This window comes from Rhineura floridana, chromosome 15 (genome assembly GCF_030035675.1).
Source record: "Rhineura floridana isolate rRhiFlo1 chromosome 15, rRhiFlo1.hap2, whole genome shotgun sequence".
Lineage (NCBI taxonomy): Eukaryota > Metazoa > Chordata > Lepidosauria > Squamata > Rhineuridae > Rhineura > Rhineura floridana.
Genome location: NC_084494.1, coordinates 30,093,206 through 30,114,944, shown reverse-complemented (window position 1 = coordinate 30,114,944; position 21,739 = coordinate 30,093,206). Strand labels below are relative to the sequence as shown.

Sequence of the window (21,739 nt, the reverse complement as noted above, 5' to 3'; positions counted from 1 at the left end):
CCCAGGGAAGAAAAATGGACTGTTAAACCACTCTGAAAATTGCAGCTCTGTGAGGGGAACAGAGGTCTCCTAACAAGTCTCAGCTCCTTTCACAAACTACAGTTCCCAGGATTCTTTGGGGGGAAGCCATTCTAACAGTGTTTTAAATGTACATTGTGAATGTGGCCTAGTTCTGGTTGGGTGCAATGACTAATTGTTCTTGTGGACATACAAGCAAAAACTGTCGGACTGGGCAACAGCTTGCCTCTGGAGGTGGTGAATTTACCTTCCTTGGAGGTATTTAAGCAGAGGCTGGATGTCCATCTGTCCGGCATGCTGTAGTTTGGGGTCAGGGAACCTTTTCCAGCCAGCATTTCTTTCATTTGTGGGGAACCTTTTTGGGGCCATATGGCAGCAGCGGGTGAGGCTGGAGACAAAAATGGCCAGAGCACTGGATGTGACTCTTACCTTTGTGCAGTTCGGCTACATTCCAGCCATGCAAAAGTCATAGGTGTCTATATGCACAAATGCATTCTTTCCATCCCCAATGAAAGCAAGCAAGGGGCATTCCCACTCTTCAAGGACACATTCCAGCAAGGGAAATGCTGAGCAGGGCTGGTGAGGGGTGTGGCCTGGGAAAACGGCTTGGTGAGGGAGAGTCCCAAGGGCCAGAAATGTATACACAAATGCATACACTAGGGCAGCCTTTCCCAACCTTTGGGTCCCCAGATGTTTCTAGACTACAACTCCCATCAGCCCCAGCCAGCCTGGCTGACACTCAGGAATTATGGGAACTGTAGTCCAGCAACATCTGGGGGCCAGCGAGTTGGGAAAGGCTGCCCTAGGGTAAAGAGTTCATAAAAATGCACATTTTAGGGATGTATCACTGAACACTAAAGTCAGGGTCATTCAGACCATGGTATTCCTGATCTCTATGAATGGATATGAAAGTTGGACAGTGAATAAAACAGATAAGAGAAAAATCAACTCATTCGAAATGTGATGTTGGAGGAGAGCTTTGCAGATACCATGGACTGCGAAAAAGACAAATAATTGTGTGCCAGAACTATCACTAGAAGCTGAAATGATGAAACTGAGGCTATCATACTTTGGACACATCATGAGAAGACATGATTTGCTAGAAAAGACAGTAATGCTGGGAAAAACAGCAGGGAGTAGAAAAAGAGGAAGGCCAAACAAGAGATGGATTGATTCCATAAAGGAAGCCACAGACCTGAACTTACAAGATCTGAACAGGGTGGCTCATGACAGATGCTACTGGAGGTCACTGATTCATAGGGTTGCCATAAGTCCTAATTAACTTGAAGGCATATAACAACAACAAAACAGACAAAAATGCATTATGGACTCAATGGCTTTAAAGGCCCCTTCCAACTCTACTTTTTTATGATTATATTAGGGAAAACCGCTTTGTAAAAATGCATATTAGGCAACAACACTGCATACAAAAATGTGCGTATCAGGAGAAAGCTACACTAAGATGCTGATGAATTTTCATAAGGAATTTTAAACATTTGCAAACTGATGTGGAGGATTGAACTCAAGAATGGAAAAATTAGAAATGGAGAGAAACTGAAATGGACAGATGCTCCTATCCCTAGCGGTACCCTTGACATGAGAATAGGGATGTCCCTGTTTCCATGTGTGACATGTTGGAGGGTATGCGCTTGTGTGCATAGCAGCATTTCTTAAACGGAGGGCTGCCCCCCCTCCCATAGAAGAGCTGTAAGAGACCTTCATGGAAGGACAGGTGTGAAGAATTACTAGTTTGCCCATCATTGGCTGGGCAGTCGCAGTTTTCCTTAGCTTGAATGGCTTGCTTGGGGGCACATTGGCCTTTCCAGCTTTCCAGCAAGAAGGGGCAGGACAAAATGCCAGTGTTGTGTGGCTGCCTCTTCGTGCCCCCCCCCCCGGCTCTAGTGCAACAGATCTGATACTTGCAGCACTGTGAGAATCCATTCCAGAGCACCATTTGGAGGGTCTGAAGTGGGAAGCCTCACTTGTGGTTCTTTGCAGCCACCTTCTGAATCCTTTCCTAAGTCTGGGACCTAGAAATTAGTCTACAGTCAGCAGGGATAAGCAAGTCTGAAGAAAAAGGTTTGAGAAGCTCTGGTGCGTGGAGGAAATGTTAACGGGCTTAATGCACCCTTTATGTTTCTGCCACATCTTGTCAGGGAGATTCAGAATTGTAAGTTTGTTCCACGCTTTTATCCATTTAGGTTTTACATACATCTATTCAGATTTGCATAAGTACATTTTATTTCATCCCATTGTACTTTATTTTAATATTACATCTGCATGTTTATTAAGAGAGGAACAGTGTTTACTTTTTTAAAGGAGAAGGTTTTTCACCTGCCAGGGAAATTGGGCATTTTAAGCTTGTTCATGTTGTAGCTTATTGGAGCCTGAGTTAACTTCTGTTGATGTCACTTTGTGTTACTTTCACACTGTCACAAACTTTTGTGGTGTGATGGTCTGATGACTAGATGTAAATGTACTGCCTTCAAGTCAATTCCGACTTATGGTGATCCTAAGAAATAGGGTTTTCATGAGGCTGAGAGGCAGTGACTGGCCCAAAGTCACCCAGTGAGCTTCATGGCTAGGTGGGGATTCGAACCCTGGTCTCCCAGGTCGTAGTCCAACACCTTAACCACTACACCACAATAAATGAAACTGATGTTTCTGTTGATTTTCCAGATGTCAAAAGGAGGCTGCAGATGATCAGAGAACATCTCTAGCAACTCAAGTCCACAAAAGTAACATATCTGGTGTGAGATGGCAGATCAACCAAAAAGCTGTGTTAAGCTGGGATCTCACAACTAGCATCCCATTACACTGGAGACCAACGGTGGTGAATTTCCCAAGAAGAACAGATTGTATTTTCCACCTTGTTTTCAGCCAAACCCAGCCTCTTTTGTTCTTGGAGAGTGGACTGCAGGCATTCAGAGAAACCTGCAGTTGGCTTTAGGCTAGAGGGCATGTTCTCTGGTCACTTCTAGCCTGAGTGGTTGTTGCAAATACACCTTTTACTGGAAGGGAGAAAGTGCCTAACCTGTGAGCAGGATGGCGGCATGGGAGAAATGCCAGCATGGGATCAAGGCTCCACTGGTGATAGCCATGTACTTCTTCTCCATGTTGGTTGCAGGTAAGAATTATTAATCAGATAACTAGGAGTGGATTTTATCTGTGGAATACAAACAAGCAGTTAGGGCTTGGGGAAAAAAAATCTTGCTATTTCTTTGCCCCCAACATCTGCCACAGGAAACAAGGAAGGTGCTTTATACCGAGTCAGACCATTGGTCTATTTTGTCTCTACACTGACTGGCAGCAGTTTCCTGATTAATATTGTGCCCCCCCTTGAGCTGCTGATTTGCCTCTGAAGGTGCTCTTTACTGCAAACAGAACCTTTGGGGGAGACTAGCAGCTGGGGCAGGATTTTTTATTTTGGCAGGAAAGTGGCATTTGACCCTGATCTGGATTGGAAGCACGTTCTGGTTCAGGGTACCATGGCTTCTTTTTCTTCAAAATAAAAGTGGCCTGTTTTTAAGCACTCTTTTTTTAAAAAAAAAAAAAGCGAAAAACGACAAGGTGTTGTTTGGCTCTTGGTTCAAATGTGGAAAGAATTTGGAATGGGTTGAGCTTTGCCACCAGCCAAGAGTTTGCAGACATTTGAGGTGACTCAGCTGTACCTGAGTTGTCTCTGGTTGTAGTCTCTGGTCCTGCTGAACAACCCCTTGAGCATGGCTGTATCTTTGTGTTTGCAAAGTGCACGTATGCGCATGCATAGCCTCCTTTTCCTCAGAGCAGCATGAAAACAGAGAACACTGTACGCTCATAAGGTGTGTGAGGACAGTTGACTAACAACTCCTTCACAATTCCCCAATGAGCAAATAATGTCTTTGGGCCACATCCTGTGGGCTGTCTTTATCCATGGCAGAACCCCCAACTGAGGACTGTTTGCTAACTTATCTTTCCCCCCCCTTAGCCAACAGCCTGCGGTGCTATCAGTGTGTGGGAATGTTCCATGAATGCGTCCAGGCGGAGCAGCTGTGTACGCCCAGAGACCGCTCCTGCTTTGCATCTACCATCAAACTCTTCTGTAAGAGGCTTCACCTAGACCAAAAAAGCACATCCCTAACAGCTGATCTGATGCTACCTTTCTGGCTATTTACTGAGCATTTATTCATTTTTATGAGCAATAAAAATCAGCATGGACAAAACATTTTGAAAAAGAAACACAAACATCTCAGTAATGTTGTTTTAAAACAGTGACTGCAGCTAATGCGAAAACCAGCAGACAAGAACCGTTCTGAAATGGTTGAAGAGGGATGGGGAACTTGTGGGCCTCCAGACGTGTTGGAGGATTCTGTGGACCGCATATTCACCATCCCTGGTTTCATCGGCATTCTCTCTCCCTCCCCAAGCATTGAAACTGTGGACCTGTGAGGGCAGCTACTAGGCAGGAACCTTTAATATGACATTGTCAACAGTGCATAATTCGCAGGATTCTCCGGGGAGAACTGTGACAGTCAGATTAGTATAAAACTAACCAATGTAAAGTAAGCCTTCAGATGTTGGAAGAGCTATGGGCCCAATAACAGAGCAATCCAACTGCCGGGCAGGCAGTGGTGGTGGAGCTGATGGAAAGCTCAGTGGGATCTTCCTCCTGCTTGGTTGCTGCCGGCCCAGCTGAACGCCCCGCTCCATGAGGAGCTGCGTGCATGAACTGACTGGAAAGTGCCATCTCCAGCCAACAGGCCTCCTGGGGAGTAAGAGCTCCCTGTAGACCTGAATGGGATTTAAAAATGTTTTTTACTCTGCCAGCAAAAGGCTGATGGAGTCTGAAGGAGGATCAGGACCTGGGGGAGGGGTTTGAATGCAAGAAGGATCTAGTGTAAGTCCCCCTGCAGCTCCACCCCGCCACACCTCTGAAACGCCATTTTTGTGCCTTCTGCCGGCTTCTGCTGGGCCTCTGTCCCTCAGGGCTGGCCATCCTCGGTGGACCCTTGGTGGCACTGGAAGGTTCCTAGTAGAGCCACATCTCCGCCACAGTGGAGGGCTGCTGCCGGTGGAGCCTGGCACCGCCAGGAGCCTCCTGGCACTGCCAGAAATCCACAGCATCCAACTCACCCCAGCCTGGTGGAAGGGTGAGTTGGATTGCGCAAGAATCTAGCAGGAATGGAAAACTGTGTCCCTCCAGATATTGTTGGACTACAGCTGCCATCATCCTTGACCATTGTCCATGGGGCCTGGGACTGACTGATGGGAGTTGGTCCACCAATATATGGAGGATAGGGATGGGTGAGAAATTAGATTCCAATACACATTTTGAGCTGAATCTATCAGATTTGCACTTTCCTAAACAATATGAGAACCAAAACACAGCCATCCTTTGAAATTTGCACTTAATCAAATTTTGCAATGGAGTTCGCCAACCAAACAATGTTTACAAAAATGCATATGTTAGGGGAAAGTTCTTGTTAAAATGAATATATGAGTGAAAATAACATAGAAAAATTCATTATGAGATATGGCTTGCAACAATTGTACGTTAGTCAAAATTGCCTACAAAAATGTGTTTATTTGTAGAAATTCGCACTGAAATTGAGAGAGAACTGACATTGACAGATCTTTCCACAATGGAGGGATGCAGGTCCTTAAACAAAAGCAACAACTAAGATGAACTCCAGGCTCTTTTACTGATTTTCTGCCTCCCACTTCTCTTCCAGATAAGAACAACTACACTGAGGTGTTTATGCTGCCAGGTGAGTCACGCTGTTTGGTCATTATTCTTTAATGAAAGGTGCTGGGTCTCAAACCTGAGTATTGTCCTTTCTGACCTGGACATTTTTTCAGTCTCTCCAGTGCTGTGATGGCTGAAGCCCATTAGGACTGTCAGGGTAGAAGACAGGGAGGCCAGCTGTAGGTGGAACCAGAGCCAATGACAGCCAGAGCCAACTATTTCTAAGGATATAAGAAGAGCCTGCTGGATCAGCCTAAAGGCCCATTTAGTCCAGCATCCTGTTCTCACAGTGATTAATCAGATGCTGATGGGAAGCCTGCAGGCAGAACCAGAGTGCAACAGCGTCCTGCCCAGCAACTGGTATTCAGAAGCATACTGCCTCTGACAATGAAGGTAGAACATAGCCATTATGTATTAGAGAGAAACTTTGCACTCTAAGGTGCCTCTAGGCAACTCTCAGGCACGTGCTGTCCGTTCCTCTCTCTCCCCCCACACCAGGTCTATTCCAAATGACTGCTGTTCATACAACGCACCCTGTGCATCCTTCCCTCAGCTTGGAGATATTCACCTTCTCCAGGCTCCAATGTGTGTCTTCTTCAAACATGCAGATAAGTTTCTCATTACCTCCGAATCAGCTGACCCTTCTGAGCAATCTGCATAACAGAAGGATATGTGAGTACAAGTGATGCACATGCGTGCCATGAGCCAAGATGGCGGCAGAGGCTTCAGCCCCTTAGGGAAACATTGGCCGCCATCTTGGGTAAGGGCAGCGCTGTGCATGCAACCGCACAACAGCCAAGAAAGGTAGGTTGCAGCAAGGGAATGGTGGAGGCTCTGGAGCTGTTGGCATGCAAATTGTGGAAGGGGAGTGCTGGGGCCCGGGGCAGGCTTGTGCCCAAGGGCCCTGACATGTCTGGGGCCAGCGCTGTATCCCACCAGTAAAGAGAGAGAGAGAGAATTCAATTGGTTATTAAGCATTATTGCTTATTGCCACACACGTGTGCATAGTCTTGACGTGGTGAGGAGCAGACGTTTCAAGGGACAACTCTGAATCACAAGGGAGACTGGCTCACTTGAAGAACTTTCAGCTTCTGTCACCTTTTGCCTCTAGGGAAGGTTTAGGGAACCTTTGGCCCTCCAGATGTTGTTGAACTGCAACTCCCATCATCCTAGCCATTGGTCATGCTTGCTGGGGCTGATGGGAGTTGTAATTTAGCGACATTTGAGGAGAGAAAGGTTTCCTGCACCTGTGGCCTGGCTCCCCTTGCATTCCCTACCCCCTGCATTTCTATCCCCAGACCTAGAAATAGCTGAGTACGTGATGAAAGGCTGCTCTGGGGAGGGCGTATCCAACCGCACGGCCAACGTGTATTCTGAAGATGACCAAGAGGTGCACAACGCATACTACTGTGACTCAGACCTCTGCAACATCCGTTTCACAGGCGGTAAGTGGGGTGGATCAGATGCACAATCCATTGAGGAGGGTGGCTATGGGGGATACAGACATTTGGTGGTTAAGTTAACCTTTCATGTGCTAGTCATCTTTCAGGAGGTTGGGGTAGGGCTTGTCCTTCTTATTGCATTGTTGGATGAGCATTTTAGGAATGTTGTACTATACATTGTTTTTAATTTGGCTTTTAATTAATTTTACTTGTTTGTATTTTATGTTGCTGTTAAGTCACACTGAGACGCTTTTTTCCTGTATAAAGCGACTAGCAAATGGATGTTCTCTGGGAAGAGGTACTGACTGTTAAACAGACCTGGCACCAGTGGGCAGCCAGGTCGGGCCCTGGCTGAGGGCCCCTGTGGCCCAGAAGGGCCTCTGGAGGCCCCCTCCTTAGGCTGGGAGGGTGGAGTTCCTGCTCTGCAATCCACGCCAGCATTGGATTGTGGGATCCAGCATCCCGATGCTGCTACGAATCGCAGAACAAGGGCCCCAGGCAACACCCCCCAATACAGGTGGCACGGGCTTAAATAAGTCCACCTGCCCCCTACGTCCCACATCAGCACTTCAGCCTGTTAGCACATTGTGTGTACATGCCTGCCATCACACATGATGGCGGTAGGGGCATCCCTAAGGGGTTGATGCCCCTGCCACCATCTTGGGTGATGGCAGGCATGTGTGCACATAGTGTGCTGATGTGGGAGGTAGGTGGGGCAAGTGGGCCCATTGAAGCCTCCCCCACCTGCATCAGGAGGGAGTGCTGGGGATTATGAAGCCATAGGCCTGGGGCAGGCTGGTGCCCAAGGGCCCAGTCATGCGTGGAGCCAGCCACCCTGTAAATTGTACCTCTGTGAGAATAGGGGTTTTCTAACAACGCTCAACACCGTTCACAAACTACCCTTCCTAGGATTCTTTGGGGGAAGCCATGACTGGTTAAATGTATGGTGTGAATGTGGCCTATGTCTAACAGCATTAATAGCTAATAATTTGTAGCCAGGGCCTTGTGTGGCAGCCCGATGCCAACCTAGTGTCCTTCAGATGTTTTGGACTCTAACTCCCATCAGCCCTAGCCAGCAGGCATTGTGGCCCCAGGAATATAAGAGAAGATGGCGCACAGGCTGAAAATGGTTTTCTACATATGCACTAGGGACTAAGCAATGAGAGCCCCCACAATTATTGGTCTCTGGGCTGATGCAGTAGCAATTCCATTTTCATTGGTTATTTTATTTAAATGGATTTTAAACTGGGCTGTATTATATGGTGGCAACTGACCTGGGATTATGGATGTGATGAAGGGTGGTCTTGGAAATAGATGGATAAATGAATGTATGAATGTATGAATGAATGAATAAGACAACAACAATAAAATTATGCCATCCTCCTTCTCTGCCTTCCTAGCTCCTGCCAGTAGCCCCCAGGTGGCCAACGGCATGGAATGTTACAGCTGCTTCGATCGAGGCACGGGAGAGTGTGCCCCAGGCAATGCCACCCGGATCAAGTGTTTGGGGGACATGAACCAGTGCATGGATTTTACTGGTAAAGTAGGACCTCTCTTGAATGCTATCAGAGGCTCTTAAAGGGAGACAGTATTGCAAGGCAATGAATGGGAGGCTCTTAAAAAAAGGAATGTTGAAATAGCTTAGCAAGCAAGGCGTCCTGCTTGGAGGAGTGGGGAGCTCCAGCCTCTGGGCCAGTCTTGGCCTGCTATGGGGTCCAGGTTGGCTAATGAGGCCATTTTCCCCATTCAAGAAGAGGTTTGCATGGAAACCCCTGTTAAAAATGAAAGAAAGGGATCTTTTTAGCAGGGGATTCCAATGTGAACTCCTTCCTGTTTTGGGAAGGAAGTTGCCTGGAATCCCCTACTATAAAATGAAGGCTTTTTCATCTGTTTTAGCAGGGCCTTCACTGCAACCCTCTGGAAGGGTTTCCTTCATTTCACCACCCACAGGATGGTATTCAGTGCTGCATTCAGCATTCAAGAGCAGAGACATCAACAAGACTAATTTAGGTTCATTAATTTTAGTGGGTCTACTGAGAGTAGCACTGAGCTGAATACGACCTCAGGAATGGGAAGGTGCAGGGGGCCTTGGTGAATGCCAAGGGGAATGTCTGCAGGTGCTGTGGTGTACATGGGCACCACACTGAGAATCCCAGATGAAAAAAGATACTTGATTGGGATTTTCAATGTTGAACTCTATATTGTGCTTAAGGGATTTTGTGGTGGCAGTGATGAAGCCTCTGGCTCTGATTGGCTGCGCTGACCTGATGTCACTTTGTCTACTAGAAGGGGTTGTCTGTCATTGGCTGAGCTATTCCAAACCTAGGGCTTGGGCTACGGTTCAAGGTTAGGTTTAGGGTTAGGATTAGGGTTAGGGTTGTCCTGACCGAGCCTATTGGAATCAGACTCAGACTAGCTGGTGTACTTGTCTCCAGTACGTTTAACGAAAAACCTCAGTTTAGAGCGCTTCATGGATTAGTTTATAGGTCACACAAGATTCTGCATGGCTACACAGCATAACTAGGCAGGACTACTCAAAACTAAGATGTTGTTGCAACCCTTAAGTAGATTTGGGTGGACTCTTTCTGTTTGCGTGAGGAAGACATCACAGAATGGGAATGTGAGCACAAGTGAGCGCTCCTCCTAGGTGAAGAGCGGGGGCCATCTGAGCCTGCCGTCGCAGTTGTCTACAGGTCTGGGGGCGATGGCATTTCACTGAGATCCTCCTCCTCTAAAGGAGGTGTGCACAGTAGCAGCAACCTGAGAGAAAAGAGGGGGTGGAGGGAAGAAAAAGGGACAGGCTCCTGAACAGCCAGAGTTCCCTCTGTTGTAACTGGAACTAAGGGGGAGGAGCTGTCCCTGTCAAAAGTACTGAAGTTGACTGTCTCAGTACTTCCTGGTTGCAAGTTGCTAAGATCTCCCCCCGGGATCCATTCTGTAGCTTCATCTTCTTCTTCTACATCACTCCGGGACTGCTCCACGGAGCCCATGACAATGGTTAGGGTTAGGGTTAGGCCTTGGGCTAGGGTTAGGATTGGGGTAGGGCTAGGTCTAGGGCTAGATTTAGGTCTAAGGCCAGGGTTAGGGGTAAGTCTAGGTTTAGGTTTAGGACTAAGGTTAGCATTAAGGCTAGGGTTATGGTTTGTCTGGGGCTTGGGTTAGGATAAGGGTTAGGTTTAGCGCTAACACTATGGTTAGTTTTGGGGCTAGAGTTAGGGTTAGGACCAGAGCTTGGAAAAGTTACTTTTTTGAACTACAACTCCCATCAGCCCCAGCCAGCATGGCCACTGGATTGGGCTAATGGGAGTTGTAGTTCAAAAAAGTAACTTTTCCAAGCTCTGGTTAGGACTAGCATTAGAGTTTGAGTTCAGGTTTGGGTTGGGCTTAGGGCTAGAGATAGGGCTAGGGCTGAGGTTATGTCTGGGGCCAGGGCTAGGGAAGCAAGAGGGAAAGGAAGCAAGGGCCTAGGAAAAGTGGTGATTGGTTGAGCTGTTATGTTGTCACAGAAGGGATGTGGCTGGCAGATAGATCTCTGCGTCCACTAGCAGAGCTGCTCTGAACTTAAGAGGTGGGCAGGTGGAAGGTACTTTGGAAGCAAGGGTAGAAGAAGCTGGGCCCTAGCAAATGAAGAGGCAGTGGACTGAGGAGGATGCAGCAGTGCCTAAGAATAGAGAGATGGAAGCAGGAGTGGTTCAGAGGAAAGAGGGGAAGAGGCAAAAGGAGGAAGGAGGAGAGGAACCGAGAACTGGGGGAAATGATTGGACAAAAAAGGAAGAGGTACTAAGAAAGCCTTCCCCATACTGGTGTCTTCCTGATGTTTTGGAGTACATACAACTCCCATCAGCCCCAGGCAGCAGGGAGGGCACCTGGTTAGGGAAGGCTGGCCAAGAGCCTAAAGGAGTGAAGACAACTGAAATTTGCACATTGATTTGCTGCAACTGGATGATATAGCCATAACCAGTTTGACAACCCCCTGCTCTGAGATCTTTGCAGCCTGCAATGTGCTATTCTGTGTCACTTCCTAGTGATCAACGGTGCCTGGAAAATGACCTACCGGACGTGCGCCCTGGAGACACTCTGTCGCCGGCAGTATGTGCTCCCAGACCTCTCGGGGAGGCTGGATATCAGTTGCTGTTCCACCCCTCTGTGTAACGATGGCCGCCCTGGGCTGAAGAGCCTCTGTAGCCACTTTTCAGAGCAAGGTAACATTTCAATGGTGACAGTAAACCGGCACAGTGATGTTCGGACTAGAACAGAAATGCTGCCCTATGCATCAGCGCAGACTGGCCCTGCTGTTGAGCAGGGGGTTGGGCTTGATGGCCATATAGGCCCCTTCCAACTCTACTATTCTGTGATTCTATCTTGCAGATGGCTTCCAAGATGATGATGAGGGGATGGTGGTGGTCAGTGCTGGGTCCTAGATGTGGAGGAGCCCTCAGCCACTGAGGCCACATGAGAGTCTTGCTAGATCAGGCCAGTGGCCCATCTAGGGCCGCATCCTCTTCTCACAGTGGCCAAACAGAAGATCACGGGAAGTCCGAAAGCAGATCCTTAGTGCAACAGCACTTTCCACAACTTCAATTCCCAGCATCTGGTATTCAGAGGCATACTGCCTCCAACAGGGGAGGTAGAGCAGAACTATCATGGCTAGTAGCCATTCATACCCTTAATCTTCAGGACACGCAAACTGAAAATCCTCTTAAGGCTACATCTCAGTGCAAAGTGGAAATGGCAGCACTGTTAGGGCAGTGGGCCCTGTGCTGCTTTTTAGGCCCTGACAAATGCCCAGTGTTGCCACCCTCTGGAGCCAGCCCTAGTGGTGTTGAAAGAACCACTTTAGCATGGCCTCTGTGGGAGGGATCCATTTGCAGGGAACTCTTAGCAATGCTGCTGAATGCATTCTGCAGTTCTACCAAAATAATTAAAGTTCAGGTAAAACTGATGGTTATTTTACAGGAGGGGTATGACCAAAGAGAAGTGGAGGTGGTACTAAATAGGTGTGGTTAAAAGGAGGATGGGTGAGGCTACAAGATCGAGCTGTCTTCAAGAACTGTATTTTGTATTTACTCCTTTTTCTATGCCCGTACCTTTGCAGGTATCTCTCAGGAAGTTGAGATTAGTGGTTTTCAAGCTGTGTTCCAAGGAGCCACTTGATTCCTCAGAATCTATTTCAGGAATTTTTCAATTAGAAGGGCAGGAATGGTGAATAAGCAAGGTGAAACCACAGGGGAGCAATGAGTGTGTTTTCTAGGGCACAGCCTCAGGCTGTCAGCAAAACCTAAATGGGCTGGCTGGTGCATCATGGGAATAGAGGGTGAGCCCTAGAATATGTCCCAGAATCCTCTGCAGCACACAGACACAGAGGTTCCTCAGCAGACAAAAGAACGAATGTAGAGTAGTGGGCAGACTTGGACCAGAGAGATGGGAATCAGTCACCAAGTCTCACCGGATGGCTTTGGGCCAATTCGCTCACAGAACAAAACAGTGATGGGCATCAGCTTGGATAGCTCTAAAAGAGGGTGATGACGGTGATTACGTTTATTACCAGTCCTTCACCTGCAGGATGAAAACCACAGGATGAAACCACTCCCAGGGTGGTTTTTGTCAGCTTAATATCTATTATTAAAAACAATTAAAACATATTATATTCACAGGAATAGGGTGGGTCCTGAAAACACGCTTCTGAGGTGTCAAAGGCCAGGGGAAAGAGGTGCATCTTCAGCATCTGCTGAAAACTGTACAATGAAGGTGCCAGACATGCCTCTGTTTGCCTTGTGCTCCATGAATTTTTCTACCAAGGACCACTAACCATGTACTGTATTGTACCTCCACTGTTGGAGGCAGTGAGTTTCTGAATGCCTGTTGCTGGGGATCACAGGTGAGGAGAAGGTGCTGTTGCGCTCAGGTCCTGCTTTCGGGCTTCTCCTGTGAGGACAGGTAGCTGACTCAATGAGCCCTTGGCCTGATCCAGCAAGCTCTTCTTATGTTCTTAAGTTCAGTCATTGTATCTCAACCTAACCTCCCTCAAAGGAATCCTTCTAGGTTGAAAGTTGGAATGGGGGAGAAATTCGATTCAGTTGATGTTTAAAATTGAATCTATCAAATTCACACTTTCTAAAACAATATGAGAACCGAAATGCAGCCATCTTTTGAAATCTGCACTTATCCGAATTTTGCAATGCAGTTCGCTAACCAAACAATATTTACAAAAATGCATATATTAGGGAGACGTGTGCATAAAATGAATATATTAGTGAAAATAACATACAAAAATTCATTATATTTAGGAGAAATGGCTTGTAAAAATGTGTAAATAATTCCAAACTGCGTACAAAAAAGTGTTTGTTAGGAGAAATCCCTGCTAAAAAGTTCAAGAATTCCCATGAGGATTTTAAAAAATTACTGCCGTAAGGTGGAGAACTGAATTTAAGATTGGAAAAATGTCAAACAGAGAGAACTAAAACTGGCAGACCCTTCCATCCCTAGAACCATCACTTTCTTTGTCCCTCAGGGATCAAGCGGAAGCCAGAGAATGGCCTGGAATGTGCCAGCTGTTGTGACTCAGGACTGGGTGAATGTGCCCCAGGAAACTGGACTCACGTCAAGTGCGTTGGGGACCAGAACATGTGTGTGAATGTCACAGGTGAGTTGTGTGCATGTGCGTAGATAGGGAGGGGGTGGAATTGAGGTGACACCATCAGAGCCCTTTCCTGGGAGAGCAGCTGGAAAGTCAAAGAACAGGGTTGGTGCTGGAGGCATGTGAGGTGCAGATCAGATTGATGTATGGCCTGAAAGCAGGGGTGGGAACTCTGTGGCCCTCCTGATGTCATTGGACTTCAACTTCCATCAGCCCCAGCCAGTGGACACGGATGAATGGAGATGTAGTCCAGCAACATCTGAACGGCTGGAGCTCAGTGACAGAGCATCTGCCTTGCATGCAGAAGGTCCCAGGTTCAGTCTCCGGCCTCTCCAGGTAGGGCTGGGAGAGTCCTCTTCCTGAAAACCTGGAGAACCGCTGCTGGTCAGTGTAGACAATGCTGAGTTAGATGGACCAATGATCTGACTTGGTAGAGCTTCCCAAGTTCCTCTGTTCCACTTCCCCTACTCTAAAAGCATCTTGGGGTTTATTTCATGCTATACCGGATGCATGCGTCAATGCAGGATAGACAGCAGAAAATAAAATAAAAAATAATCAGACGCGAATTCTAGCCCATGTAAGTCTTGCATCTGAACTACGGAAATGGAGAATCATTAAAATGGGCACGGTGGAATTGGCTAAAGAGCTGTTGGCCATGGATCAAGATCCTGACACTTGGGAAGTTTTAGCTCTTGGCCACTCCCCTCCCCCACCCATCTCCCGTCCCCACACAACTGCAAATCCAGCAAACCTTCAAATGACATGCTTCTTAAATTAGACAATTGACAAAATCCCCACATTTGAAGTGACCGCAATTGAAGCGACCGTAATTAACATGTCAAAAAGATCTCTGTGTTTGATAGAAGTAAGAAACAAAAACTGTGCTCAGTTTTGAAGTTGTGACTTCTGTTCTGAGTTCCCAAAACCTGCATTGCAAACATAGGCAATTCAATGAGGTCCTATTTTTCACATGTGTGAGTGTAATTTCAAAACTGGTAACTGCCACTTTGAAACATTTCTGTTGTCAGTCATGCAGGTTGACAAATTTGGATTTTATTCTTTCCGATGAATTTCACTTCTTACTTGAGGGTAGTTGAGTCTTAGATGGCATACATACAATTAATGTAAAGCACATTTAAAGTCCATGTCTTCCCCCAAAGAATCCTGGGAACTGTAGTTTGTTGAGGGTGCTAGGAACTGTAGCTCTGTGAGGGGTAAACTGCAGTTCCCAGGCTTCTTTGAAGGAAGCCATGTGCTTTAAATGTGCTTTACATCACTGTTCTACATCACTGGGTCCCCAGATGTTGTTGGTCTACAACTCCCATCATCCTTGGCCATTGGCTAAGCTAGCTGGGATTGATGGGAGTTGTAGTCCTACAATATCTGGGGACCCAAGGTTGAAGAACAGTGCTTTAAATGTATATGTGTGTAGCCGTAGCCCTTCACTGCTCCTCAGACGCAACCAGCAGCACTTTCCTCCCCCACCATTGCTGATTCACCCGTAGACTTCTCCAGATTTCATCTACAGAGTAGCGATGGGGAACCTTTTTCAGCCCAAAGGCCACATTCCTTCATGGGGAACCTTCTGGGGACTGCGTACCATTGGCGGATGTGGCCAGACGCCCACCACTCTCCACCCTCCATCCAGGCAAGCAAGATTTATCTTTATGGTTCAAGGACACATTCGAGCCAGGTAAAATCATTGGAGGAAGGTCCAGAACAGGACAAGTCAAGGGCATGGCTTCCAGAAGCGACGTGGCCTGGGCAGTCCTGAGGGCCAGATAGGGAGGCCTGGAGGGCCGCATTTGGCCTGTGGTCTTGAAGTTCCCCACCCCAGCAATAGAGGATCCTTATTAGTACACTGTTACCTCCCCGGGTTGTATGTCTTGATCTGCCAGTCCCTTCCCTGCCTGCGCACTGAGTGCCATGCACATGTTTGTTTCTAGAAGGAGGCCAGACATTGCTGCGCAGCTGCAGCCTGGAGAAGCTCTGCAGGGAGAGGCCGCAGCTGCTCGGCCTGGGCAAGAACGCTTCGATCCGATGCTGCTCCGGCTCCCTTTGCAACCACAGCATGACGCCAGCCGCCGGCACGGCACGGATGCATCTGCTGCTTCCTGCTGTCCTGATGATGATGTGGCTACTCTGATGCACCCCTGAGGACGCATGGACTGCAAGGAAAGGGAGAAGAGCAGAAAGCATTTGACCAGCACTGTGTGTGCTATTGCATTCTCCCCTCCGGTGCCACTAGGTCACTTGCGCTCGTCCACCATGCATCACATGCCCCTGTATATTGCAGCCTGCGGCCCAACAGCGTTGCACTCAAGTCTGGATTCTACTGCTCGAGCCTACGTGACTGCGTCCTCAGTGACTCCTGCTTCCTACTTCCGTAAAGAGGAATGTTCAGGGAGGCTTTTTACAAGGTTCAGTTTCCGGGCAAAGGAAGAGAGGTCTGTTTACAAGTTAAGGAGGGCGAGGGCAATAGGCTGGCAGACACCTAGACTGGTGGTACTAGTCCCTCTGAAATAACATCAGTCCCCACAGAGCAACCACACGCCCTTGCGGCTCTTTGAGGCTGCTTCTTGCCTGCCCAACCTCCAAAGCCTGGCTTTGTTCTCTTTCGCTGCCCTGATTGAAACTGCAGAACCGTTTCCTTCGCCCCCTTATAACAAGGAAGGTGGTGCTAGGACACAAACGGTGATGCCTTGTCATGACCGCTTGTCATGTAAGACCACTAAGCGAGCACCTTCAGCTCTCTCTAGCTACACCGAAGCCTAGAAAGAGAAGCATATTGTGGAGGCTCCTCCAGCCGCATGAACCATTTATTGAACATTCTGATTTGCTTGCACAAAGCTTAATGCGGACGTTAGATTATATTGAGTCTTTACTGAGCATTCATTCTGATTTGTTTCCAAGGTGATTATATGATAATCTACATTCATCCTGGTTGGGTTGTACGGTGGTTATGCCTTTTCCCATTAATCATTCATTCATTCCAATGCATTTCCTGGTCAATTTCCTAACCACTAAATGTCTGTCTGTGTGTTTTTAACGTGGATTTGTTACACCAGGGCAGCCGAGTGTTTCAATAATTGCATAGACCTAAATATCTGGTATACGCTTGAGTGCCTCCCACAAAATGCTGACGGTCTGGAGGTGACCTGGCATAACCAACCATCATGCTTATAGCCTCCAGCCCTTGCTGTTTTTTGTTGTTGTGGGTGCTGTTTTCTCCACTGCCTCAAGGCTGTAGGTGTTGTTCCATGCCGCCACCGTAACGTGTCGTGTGCTCGTGTCACCTGTGGAGTGTGATTACACTGCACAGCAGAGAGTAGCATAAGCCCACTGAGGCGCAGGGCTGCCCGAAGCAGCAGAAATGAAGAGGTACCAAGATAATAGGAGAAACCCTCGTGCATGGAACATAATTCACCCCACTTCATTCTTAGGGCAACAGGGCCAAATGGGACCTTGTGCGTCACTCCTTTCTCTGGAGCAGAGAGTCAGAAGTTGGGAACAACCTTGAGGGGTTTATGTCATCCTGCTCCCCCCTAATGCAATAATATTGGGAGGAGAGAGACTGGCGGATTCCGTTTGGGTGGGTTTTGTGATTCAACCCCTGGCGTGGGTGTATTCACTGCATTTTATTTGTATTGTAATTCTAGCGTTTGCTGTTTGTGTTTTAGACGTCAAACATTAGATGGAACTTCTTTACAGTAAGGGCAGTTCGGCAATGGAACCGACTGCCTAGGGAGGTGGGGGAATCCCCTTCGCTGGATGTCTTCAAGCAGAGGCTGGACAGCTATCTGCGGGAGATGCTCTAGCTGTGGATTTCCTGCTGTGAGCAGGGGGTTGGACTCCATGGCCTACAAGGCCCCTTCCAACTCTAGGATTCTATGATTCATTCTTTTGTCTTTTCAAATTAGCTGTACGCTGCCTTGATGTGAAAGGCAGTTTGGATTTTAATTTTTATTAGTAAATAAATAGACAATCATGCTCAGCGATGACATCGTAACGGCTTGGCCCCTGCCCAAGAGCCTCAAGCAGGAATGTGCAACTTTGATGGCGTTGAGAGCTTTGGTATTGTGGACAGACGTCCAATGGTGCAGCAAAGCAGCACTGCGTTACTCCAAAGTCTGTTTCAGCAACACGGTCCCTTGTCTCTGACTTTGCGTTGCAGAGCAAGACACAGCAGAGGCACATGTGGCCCTTTACAGATGATCAGAAAATAGGTTATGAGAATCTCTCCTGGCTCGAGGGCCTTCAAATCTAGCCATTGGTACAAGGGAGACAGCAGAGGACAGGGAGGGAAACGGTGCTGGGGTAAACCAAGGAAGCATATGCCAAGGCTTCAGGGGCATGTTCTTGAGCTTAGTTACAGGAGGGCAGGGAACCAGTGGCCCTCTGGATGCTGCGCTCAGGTCCCACATTCAGGCTTCCCATAGGCATCTGGCTGCCCACTGGGAGAACAGGATGCTGGACCAGGTGGGCCTTTGCCCTGATCCAGCAGGATGCTCCTCACATTCTTATGTTGTTGGACCCCAAGCCAGCCTGGCCAATGGTCAGGGATGATGTAGCCCAGCAATATCTGGAGGGCCACCACCCCTGCAAGGTCAGGCTACAAAGGGCTGTCGGTTTGTGGCCAAAGACCTCATGGAACAGGTCTTAAGCCTGAAGAGTCATAGCTCAGCAGTAGAGCATCTGCTTTGCATGCCGAATGTTCCAGGTTCAGTCCCTGGCATCTCCAGGTAGGGCTGGGAGAGTGGCCCCCCTGAAGCCCTAGAGACTTGCTGCCAGCTAGCATAGACAGCACTATGGACCAGTGGTCAGACTCGGGATCCGGGAGCAACCGACGTTCCTAAGAAGCAGGCATGGGAAACCAAGAATTCTCTCAAGCTGCCTCTGACCACATTGGGTGCTCTGTGCCAAGCGGGAGGGGTGGTTCTGTTGGGATGATGGGCCTGTCTCCAGGCTTGGGAATGACCTTGCTGCTCTTTGGACTGGTCCTGACATATCCTACTGTGTGTGGGGTGGAAACAGCAGCACAGCAGAAAACCAGGATCTGGACAAAACAGGTCACATCCCACCCCCTTCTGTAAAAAGAAAAAGATCTTGCGCTAGAAACTGTGTCGCCCATGTTAGTCTGGGAGTGACATCTACCTGTAGTGTGAATGTTCTTGAAGAGGAGAAGGCTGAGGCCTAACAGCGCATACAGTTTGCCACCTGGGGTTTGGGTATGAAATGGGTGCCATCTGTTACTCCAAAGGGCAGGACCTGAACTAAATGGGTTCACAGTGTCGCTTCAGATTACAAGAAAGGGGATTTAGATGAAACATCAGGAAGAACATCCTGATCTGCTTGATCTGCTTGAGACTGGAATAGTCTTGTCTCAGAAGGTGGTGAACTCTCCTTTGTTACAGGTTTTAAACAGAGGCTGGATGGTCACCTGTCAAGAATTCTGTAACCGAACATTTTCTGCATCAACAGGAGGTTGAACTAGATGACCTCTGAGTTGTTTTCCCTCCAGCTCTATGATTCTGATTTGCATCCTACCCCACTTTAAACTGCTTGCAGAGGCATCAGGAAATGGGCTACTGTGATAGAACTTTGCTGCCGCCTTGTGATGAGTGAGATAAGTTGCTAGGAGAGGAGAACCCAGGAGGGTTGTTCTTCATTATTTCTTGCTATTGTCACAGAAGCAGCCCGCTATCTATACAAAAGTAAGAACTCGGGTTTCACAAAAAGTTTTGCTAAGGAGGAAGTTTGTTTTCAAATCGGTTTTTGAAAATAGCCATGGAAAATTGTTACATAAAATCCAATCTGCAACAGAGAATAATGGAAAATTCAGTACCAAATCTGAACCGGGTGGAATTCTAGCACATTGCTAAATCACATAGGATTCATCTAAGATTTGTGCAGAGCACCAAGCTCCACTCCTGAGCCGTACCTTAGGACCGGAGCAAGGAACCTCAGGCCTGAGCCCCAAATCTGGCCCCCCAGGACTCTCTACCTGGCCCTTGGGACTTTCCCTAGGCCACACCCCTCACTGGCCTTGCTTCACACCTCTTTGAGTATTTATGCCTGGCTAGACTATATCCTTGAACTCCCATAACGACTCTTGCATACCTGGACAGAGGATGTAGAGGGATGTGTGAATGTGTGTAGAATGTATGTACAGTAGCCTACTGTGCAAAGGTAATATTTTCATTGATTGCTGTGCCCACTTTCCCCATTGGTCTCATCCAACACTGGCATGTGGCCCCCAGAGGATTGCCCAAAAGGGAATGCTGCTCTTGGGCTCCAAGAGGTTCCCCATCCCTGACAAGGATGCTCTTTGGCTATTGGGACGCTGTGTGCGGACAGCAGCTTTGCTGAGTCTCCAAAGTGGTACCAACTCAGCAACCAAATGAAGGAGAGGGAAACTTCTCAGCAACTCAGAAGAAAATATATCAGACCAACCCAAGAAGGTGCCACAGACGCATACAGCGCTTATCCTGCAACAATGGGGAAATGACTGGCCTTTCTCTGCTCAGTCGCTCATTCATCTTCACCAGCAGATTCTGGTCAAAAAGAGGGAGCGAAGGTTTGGATGTAAGTGAGATGAGAAAATTGTGCAGGGCTGATTTATATTCTTGAGTGCTGGGAGTTCTTGCTAGAACGAATCTACTTTCTCAGTGTTGCATGAGAAACTCACTTCTAACCCAGAGTTTTCTGCCAAGTGCTGATGAACTAAGATCACCCCATATGTGTCAAAAAGTAGCTCTGCAAGTCTTTGGGCCTGCTTCCTCCATCGAAATAAATGTGTCAGAGCAGATGCACAGTTCTGGGCAACTCTGCATATTATCATGAGGTACAGAAACATAACCTCAAAACAACGCAAGCAGGGATTCTCATGGTAAGGGTCCCTCCAGCCAACCTGTTTCTTGCACATTTACGATGATTTGTGCTTGTAAAGATGCAGTAATGGCCACCAGCTTGGATGGCTTTAAAAGAAGATTAGACAAATTCATGGAGGACAGGGCTATCAATGGCTACTAGCCATGATGGCTGTGCTGTGCCACCCTAGTCAGAGGCAGCATGCTTCTGAAAACCAGTTGCTGGAAGCCTCAGGAGGGGAGAGTGTTCTTGCACTCGGGTCCTGCTTGCAGGCTTCCCCCAGGCACCTGGTTGGCCACTGTGAGAACAGGATGCTGGACTAGATGGGCCACTGGCCTGATCCAGCAGGCTCTTCTTATGTTCTTATGTTCTTATGTTCTTATGTTCTTGTGACGTGGAGTGGTCACATCTGATTCCATTTTCAATACTGTTTGCAGTTGCAAAATGTTTTGGGGTGGTCACACCACTTTATTTCCAATGGATGCATACACTGGAACCTCCTGCTAAAAACGTGCAACTTTTCATGCCACAAATGTTCTGGCTCATTTTTGTCTTGCTTTCATTGAGCAAGAGTGTCCTCGGATAGCAAGAATGTGGTAGCATTGGGGAAGCATTGCAGAACAACTAATAAAGCAGAATAAATCCAGCACTGATGCACTGTTATTATGTCAAGAACATGGCCCCGTCTACATTATACATTTAGAGCACTATTTAAACAGTTGTGGCTTCCCCAAAGAATCCTAGGACCTGTAGTTTGTTAAGGGTGCTGAGAGTTCTCAGCAGACCCTTTCCCCTCTCAGAGCTACAGTTCCCAGAGTGGTTTAACCATCAATCCTTCTTCCCAGGAAACTCTGGGAACTCTAGTTCTGTAAATAAGGGTCTCCTAACCCTTAATAAACTAGGATTTTTTTGTGGAAGCCGTGAATATTTAAGGTAGGTTGATAGTGCTTGAAATGTATGGTGCAGTTGGAGCCCATGTTGCAGAATACACCCCCAATAAAACCCCAGTCTGGAGGGGTCCTAAGACACCCCCCCCAGTTGCATGTT

The 21,739-nt window shown here is 47.7% G+C and overlaps 1 protein-coding gene across 5 annotated transcripts in view; it reads left to right on the top strand.

Moving 5' to 3' along the window:
• The window catches only part of LOC133370615 (urokinase plasminogen activator surface receptor-like), a 38,129-nt gene extending 16,899 nt beyond the window's left edge, over nucleotides 1-21,230 (top strand). For 4 of the 5 annotated variants that reach the window (XM_061597177.1, XM_061597179.1, XM_061597180.1 and 1 more), the window contains 8 exons: nucleotides 2,698-3,145; nucleotides 3,986-4,099; nucleotides 5,730-5,765; nucleotides 7,042-7,188; nucleotides 8,586-8,723; nucleotides 11,211-11,387; nucleotides 13,697-13,828; nucleotides 15,769-21,230. In XM_061597177.1, coding sequence (XP_061453161.1) covers nucleotides 3,064-3,145; nucleotides 3,986-4,099; nucleotides 5,730-5,765; nucleotides 7,042-7,188; nucleotides 8,586-8,723; nucleotides 11,211-11,387; nucleotides 13,697-13,828; nucleotides 15,769-15,968 — 1,026 coding nt within the window. In that variant the 5' untranslated portion in view covers nucleotides 2,698-3,063 and the 3' untranslated portion in view covers nucleotides 15,969-21,230. The remainder of the gene's footprint in view (nucleotides 1-2,697; nucleotides 3,146-3,985; nucleotides 4,100-5,729; nucleotides 5,766-7,041; nucleotides 7,189-8,585; nucleotides 8,724-11,210; nucleotides 11,388-13,696; nucleotides 13,829-15,768) is intronic. The other variant, XM_061597182.1, reaches the window with a different exon arrangement.
• Nucleotides 21,231-21,739: the final 509 nt, after the last annotated feature.